The 7,497-nt window shown below is 41.4% G+C and overlaps 1 protein-coding gene across 1 annotated transcript in view; it reads right to left on the reverse strand.

The window, feature by feature from the left end:
- LRPPRC (leucine rich pentatricopeptide repeat containing) overlaps window positions 1–5,472 on the reverse strand; it is a 402,453-nt gene extending 396,981 nt beyond the window's left edge. The window contains exons 1-2 of the mRNA XM_082250995.1: window positions 5,315–5,472; window positions 3,722–3,924 (exon numbers count right to left, since the gene is read on the reverse strand). Of these exons, the coding sequence (XP_082107121.1) occupies window positions 3,722–3,924; window positions 5,315–5,409 (298 nt within the window). The 5' untranslated portion in view covers window positions 5,410–5,472. The remainder of the gene's footprint in view (window positions 1–3,721; window positions 3,925–5,314) is intronic.
- Between the last annotated feature and the right edge of the window lie 2,025 nt (window positions 5,473–7,497).

Consider the following 7,497-nt stretch of genomic DNA (forward strand, 5'->3'; position numbering starts at 1 on the left):
AGAGTGGAAGTGAAAGTTTCAGGCAGATGTATATATGTAGTGAGGTGCCCTCAGGAACTCTCCAACCTCCACCTTCCTCACATACACCCAGAAAATGGCCTGTTCTGTTCCCCCACACACGTGTCTATTGGGGGAGGGGGGGGGGGGGGGCAAGTCTCCCACTCCTGGCCAATTAAAGGTAAACTGCGCCACCCAACTATTTGTAGGTGGCGTCTTCCCTCAGCCAGGGGAGGATGGGCTCAGTCTGCACTCCCACCTCCCCCAGGGGCTGAGGAAGCAGTGACACGCAGGCCGGCAGGCTGGAGCAGTGGGATGGGGAGCGGCTGACACAGGAAATTCTGTGAAGAGCCCAGGCCCACCATTCCCCCGCCTCACACACCACTCAGCCGCAGACCTGGCACTCTTACCCGATGTCAGATAAATGTGTGCTGGGTGACCGCAACGAGGAGGCTGACAGTGGCAGAAGTCTAGCAGTGCATCCTATGGATGTGCTAAAAGTGGAGAAGAGGCAGCCAGTTCTGATCAATCAGCACCGTACATGTGACAGTGCTGACCAATTAGAATGCCTCTTGTGCGTACACTGAGAAGTATGGATAAGAGCCGCAGGGAATTCAAATCTCTGGATCAGCGAAGCGGCGTCCCCATGCCTGACGGCAGACGGCTGAAATCTTAGGCACCCGGAGTTTCTAGTCACCAATGCGACCTGGCACCTGGGATTTGTGGAGCCCTGCTTTAGTATATGCAAGTAGTAATGAGCGAAGGTTCAGGCCAAACCTGCGGGAAGCTGTTAAATGATAGCAGGCTGCTGGCCCAATCAGATGCAGGTGGGGAACATATCGCTTCCCATAGCCGCACGAAACAAAGTGGTGGGGATGGTGGTGACATCAATGACCCAACACGGCAACGCTGTCATATACAAGGGCAGTACCACCGTGGAATGCAATGTATTCTAATTAATGGGTCCGTGCAGCAACCGCCTTGCCACCGCATGCAGGGCGGTTGCGGACTTGCGGTGTGGGCTTTTGAGGGTTTAAAAAAGGCAGTGAGGAGGCAACATATCGCCTTCCAGCTGCCTGTCAACTGCCCTCTGAAAAGCGGTCAATTGCAGATCACTTCTCACAGGGACGGCAAGGGCTGCCGCATGTGTAAACGAGCAAAAACTCACTAGTTCTAGGCTATAAATGTTGGCGACAATGTTGTCATTTTTCTTGTGGTGATGGATGTAGCATTATCTCATTTTAGTACTTGTGCATTGATACACATTTTTCTCTAAAAGCTATTTTTGTACCATTAGCCCCTTTGATGCCAACTATTCTATATAGGTAACCGCAAACATTTTATGCCAAGCAATCATAGAACATTCAGCCAAGTCACAGTTTGCATGAAAATACTAAAAGAACTAAAAAAAACATTCTGTACCCAGTTCAATGAAAATCATAAAGTGAACCTACGCCAAAACATTTTAAGTTTTGGATAGTGTGGAGAAGGCTTATTGCAGCTGAGGCTCAGCTAGGGAGATTCCTTTACTTCCTTGTCTGGTAAAAAGTTTGTCCCCAGCATAGGGTGTACAGCAAATCTCTCTATGGCTCACCATCCAAATGCTATTTAATCACTTGGCCTCCGGAATATTTACCCCCCTTCCTGACCAGGCCATTTTTTGCTATACGGCACTGAGTTACTTTAACAATTGCATGGTCATGCAATGATGTACATAAATCAAGTTTATGTCCTTTTTTCCCTCCACAAACAAAGCTTTCGTTTGGTGGTTTTTTTTTTTATTTTTTTCCCTCTAAAAACAAAAAAAGACCGACAATTTTTTTAAAAAAAACAAACAATCAATTATTAATAATAAATATATTTTTTTTACTTTCTGCTACAAAAAAAATCCAATAAAATTTTTTTAAAAAAAATCAAATTTCTTCATAAATTTAAGCCAATATGCATTCAGCTACATATTTTTAGTAAAGAAAAAAAAAAAAAATCCCAATAAGCGTATATTAGTCTGCGCAAAAGTTATAGCGTTGACGAAACTTTGGTATATACTGGATTTTTTTATACTAGTAATTGCGGCGATCAGCAACACTTATAGCAGGACTGCGATATTGTTGCGGACAATCTGACTAACTGACACTTTGTGGGAACCAGTGACTAATACAGTAATTCGTGCTAAAAATATGCACCGTCACTGTACTGACACTGGCTGGGAAACATCTAAGACAATAAAGAGTTAAATGTGTGCCTAACCAGTGTTTTTGTGCTTACAATGTGGTGCTTTTACTAAGGGATGTGCTGGATTTTATTCCCTGCTCTGCAGGGAAACAAAATCCAGTCCATCCCTGATGACAGGACAAAGCTCTGCCTTGTTCACTCTCTTCTGTTCTCCTCGACGATCAGCGGGTGCCGACGGACATCCATTGGCCGGCACCCGCTGATCATCTTCTGCTGTGACTACTCACAGTAAAAGCATCACACCTGTGGCACATGCTTTCTACCCACAAGTGCTGGATCACATACTTGGCACTGATTCTGTTATAAAATTTTGCAAATAACCTTTCTTCATTAATTTAGGCCAAACCGTATTCTGCTACATTTCTTTGGTGAAAATAACCAAAATCAGTGTATATTATTTAGTCTGTAGGAAAGTTATAGAGTCCAAAAACTATGGTAACTATCTGAAAATCATTCAATCCTGATGTACTTACAGCCTAACTCATTTCTTGAGGCCCGAAAACATCAGGATAGTACACACATCTGCAAAATGACCCCCTTTTTAGAAAGTCAACAGTCCAAGGTATTTAGTAAGAGGCATGGCAAGTTTTTGAAGTTATAATTTTTTGGAATATTAAGAAATTTTTTAAACAAATTGTTTTTTCGCAGTTTTTTTTTTTTTCTTTTTTTTACACACACACATAATGTCACCAGTGTAGCACAGGATTATAATATAACTGGGGTGGCAGTGAGTATAGACACTGAGTTGTGATAGTATGTAAAAAAATATATATATTTTTTTTCTTCTATTTTTTTCACTATTTGTTTTTTTTTTTTTTTTTTTACAATTGTTTTAACACACTTTGACCAGAGTAATAAAGTGTTACCATATTGACACTGTACTACTCTGGGTAACCAATCAGGATTTTTTTTTCTTTCTACACATTATGGTTGCTTATATCTGTGAATTTCCCAGGTGTAAGCAAAAATTTTTACAGAATGAGGCGGATTAATGCAGTTTACTATTGTGGTTAGCTGTGATTGGCCACAGCCAATCACATGGTACAGATAAGCTGTGATTGGCCCTGTCTGTATTATGTGATCACTGTGACCAATCACAGCTAGCAACACAATTGCACATAATGAATGGCATGAATCAAAACCATTCATTGTGTACAATTGTCATGCGATCTGCTGCGATTGGTCACAGCGATAAGATGGTACCAGCAGTGGGCCGGTACACTGATCAGTCATCGGCTCTGTCCGGCAGACAGCCGATGACAGATCGCGCCGCAGCGCAGCCCGTGGGATGTAAGCCGGGCACGTTCGGGGTGGTCGTCATATGACATCCACCCAGAATGAGGAATGTCCCACCCAGCCGGCATTTGACAATAGTCTGGGTAGGAAGTAGTTAACTATGTGCTGCCACAAAATATATATTTGTATCTTCACTGATTCACTAGACATGAGCAAAGACAAAATTGAAGTTCAAATAGTGAGTGAAACATGTTACCTGCTTGGCAAACCGCATTTAAGGTTTTAAGAAATTGGCTTCTACTAATCCGGCCAGTTTTTTTCAACCTGGTTCCAAAATGATGGAGAGACCATCCGTCAGACTGCGATCGCATGCGGTCACTTAGCTCAACAGACTCTGAATCTACGGCGTCTTGACCTTTTGTAGCGATCGTAAGAAACCTCGCTGAGCTAGAGAAACATCTGTAAAAAAATAGAAAACAGAGTTAGTTATCTGGTGAATTAATTTCCAAAGACTATTTTAAGACAGCATTTGGGAGAGTGGCTTCAGCCTCCAAACAAACCAAAAACTATACAGGAAACATATGACTCACAATAAAAAATAAAAAAAACACTTTACACACAAACACAAAGAACCGAAGGCTGTGTAGCGCGGCAAACCATGTCTGTTTTTGGACAGAATGGAGCAATTAAAATCCCTTTTTTCTAACAATTTTTTGTATTGCCTTGAGAAAAATGTTTCTTTTCTTTTTTTTTGTAAGAAATGAAAAAACCCAGCAGTGATTAAATACCACCAAAAGAAAACTCTATTTGTGTGACAAAAATGATAACAATTGTATTTGGGTACAGCGTTTCATGACCGCGCAATTGTCATTCAAAGCGTGAGAGCGCTGAAAGCTGAAAATTGGCCTGGGCAGGAAGGGGGTGAAAGTTCCCAGTATTGAAGTAGTTAAAGACTTACCTATAGGCCAAAAGTTCTCAAGGTGGGTTTACAAGTGCTTTATTGATCTAGGGTGGTTACTTATACTTGATTTGACTACCACTGCACCTGACCCGGTGGTTTTTACCACTATTTTTTATCCTACAGTCCTTCTGCCATGGGTCAAACTCCTGTAAGAAAGGAGGGTGTGGATTACAGGCACTGTGTGTATCTATAGGAACCAGCAGGAGCGCCGCGCATGCGCTGGTGTCTCCTTAGCACCAAGATTGCTACAGGAGACACCTGAAGAAGGATAGAGTGCCGAGGGGGTGGATTACAGGCACTGTGTGTATCTATAGGAACCAGCAGGAGCGCCGCGCATGCGCTGGTGTCTCCTTAGCACCAAGATTGCTACAGGAGACACCTGAAGAAGGGAAGAGTGCCGAGGGATGGGGGGGGGGTGGATTACAGGCACTGTGTGTATCTATAGGAGCCAGCAGGAGCGCCGCGCATGCGCTGGTGCCTCCTTAGCACCAAGCTTGCTACAGGAGACACCTGAAGAAAGGAGGAGTGCCCGAGGGGGGGGGGGGGGGTTGCAGCATATTTCTGTGCAATATCTTTGCACAGGTCAGGTAAGCAAAAACACTTTATTTACATTTTTTTTTAAAAAAAGCGCCTTCAGTATAACGTTAAGTGCAGCCAGGCAACCGACATTTTCAAAAATGAAGCCAGCCAGGCGTATTTCTCAGCTACTATGATAAATGCAGATACACATGCAGTTCCCCTGTAGTAATAAATACATTGTACAACAACCAGGCTGCCCAGATTTCCAAGGACAACTCTTCACATGCCTGGCACTGACTGACAGCTAGAAGCCACCTGTATAAGGTGTCACCGAGCCTCTGCACAGCCCTAGGAGGGGAAGGGACTCACCTGACTGGCACAGCCGCAGGCCGCACTGTACAAGCCGGCAGGAAGCGCAGCCCCTGGCGAAGGACAAGCCGAGCTCCAGCTAACAGAGCAGCCATGATGATCACAACTCACGCCGGCGGTGTGTTCCAAGGACAGTGGGAACACGTGATCACACAGCAGCCAGATCGCTCGAGACGCGAAGGAAGTGACGCCAGGGAAGCCGGGGTTCGGGCGCTTCCGCCAGTAGAGCGGTGTCTGCTGTCATGGTAACCGCGGCCGGGTACAGTTAGAGCTGGAGGAGGCAGAGGGGAGGATCGGTGCTGTCATTGGTCACATCATGAGGCCAGTGCTGAAAAAGTATTAAAGAAAAGAAAAAGTGCAGCTCCTCTTTGACTATAAAAATTAAAGATAGAAGTACTACACAGGGCATTCTTTATTTATTTTTTGCACTCTTTACTTTTATTGATATTCAGAGGGTAGTGACAAAAATGTCACTGGGCAACAACAGTCTTCAAAAGTTTTTCTTCCTGGAAAAGTTTTTTTGATTATGATAAATTTCTTTAAACTAAACAAAAATATAATTTTTAGAATGACTGTAACACTTAGGAATCTTAAAGCGGAGTTCCAGCTTTTTTGGTGTTTATTAACCACTTAAGCCCCAGGCCTATTTCTGACACTTTTTGTTTACAAGTTAAAATCAGTATTTTTTCCTAGAAAACTACTTAGAACCAACCCCCAAACATTATTTATATATATATATATATCTATATATATATATATATATATATATATATATATATATATATATATATATATATATATATATATTTTTTTTTTTTTTAGCAAAGACTCTGGAGAATAAAATGGTGGTCATTGCAATATTTTTTGTCATGCAGTATTTGCGCAGTGGTCTTTAAAACGCCATTTTTTCTGAAAAATTTAGAAAAACCACATTTCACTGCATTTAAAAAAAATTAAACCGTAAATTTAGCCCATTTTTTGTATATTGTGAAAGATGATGTCACGCCGAGTAAATAGATACCCAACATGTTACGGTTTAAAATTGGCACACCTGTGGAATGGCAACAAACTACGGTCAATAAAAATCTCCATATCCAATTTAAAAAATTGTAACGGTTACCAGTTTAGAGTAAGAGTGTAGCTCTTTTTTTTTAATTATTGCTCACGCTCTGGCGATCGCGGCGATACCTCACATGTGTGGTGTGAACAGTGATTTAATTCGCGGCTCGACTTCCATATACGTTTTCTTTCATGCGCGAGCTAACGGCGACGGGGGCCGCTACATTTTTTTTTTCCTATTTATTTATTTATTTTTTTTTTTACTTTATCACAGGTTTAAAAAAAAAAAGAATAAAATGGCAGTCATTGCAATCTATTTTGTCATGCAGTATTTGCGCAGCGGTCTTTAAAACGCAATTTTTTTCTGAAAAATTTAGAAAAACCATATTTCACTGCATTTAAAAAAAACTAAACAGTAAATTTAGCCCATTTTTTTGTATATTGTGAAAGATGATGTCACGCCGAGTAAATAGATACCCAACATGTTACGGTTTAAAATTGCGCACACCCGTGGAATGGCGACAAACTACGGTCAATAAAAATCTCCATAGGCGACGCTTTAAAAAATTTTAACGGTTACCAGTTTAGAGTAAGAGTGTAGCTCTTTTTTTTAAATTATTGCTCGTGCTCTGGTGATCGTGGCGATACCTCACATGTGTGTTGTGAACAGTGATTTCATTCGCGGCTCGACTTCCATATAGGTTTTCTTTAATGCGCGAGCTAACGGCGACGGGGGCGGCTACATTTTTTTTTTCCTATTTATTTTATTTTTTTTTTTTTTTACTTTATCACAGGTTTAAAAAAAAAAAAAAAAGAATAAAATGGCCGTCATTGCAATATATTTTGTCACGCAGTATTTGCGCAGTGGTCTTTAAAACGCCATTTTTTGGGGAAAAATTTAGAAAAATCACATTTCACTGCATTTAAAAAAAACTAAACAGTAAATTTAGCCCATTTTTTTGTATATTGTGAAAGATGATGTCACGCCGAGTAAATAGATACCCAACATGTTACGGTTTAAAATTGGCACACCTGTGGAATAGTGACAAACTACGGTCAATAGAAATCTCAATAGGCGATGCTTTAAAAAATTTTAACGGTTACCAGTTTAGAGTTAAGCCCCG

The sequence above is a fragment of the Pelophylax lessonae genome (assembly GCF_965119305.1).
Source record: "Pelophylax lessonae genome assembly, chromosome: 3".
Classification (NCBI taxonomy): domain Eukaryota; kingdom Metazoa; phylum Chordata; class Amphibia; order Anura; family Ranidae; genus Pelophylax; species Pelophylax lessonae.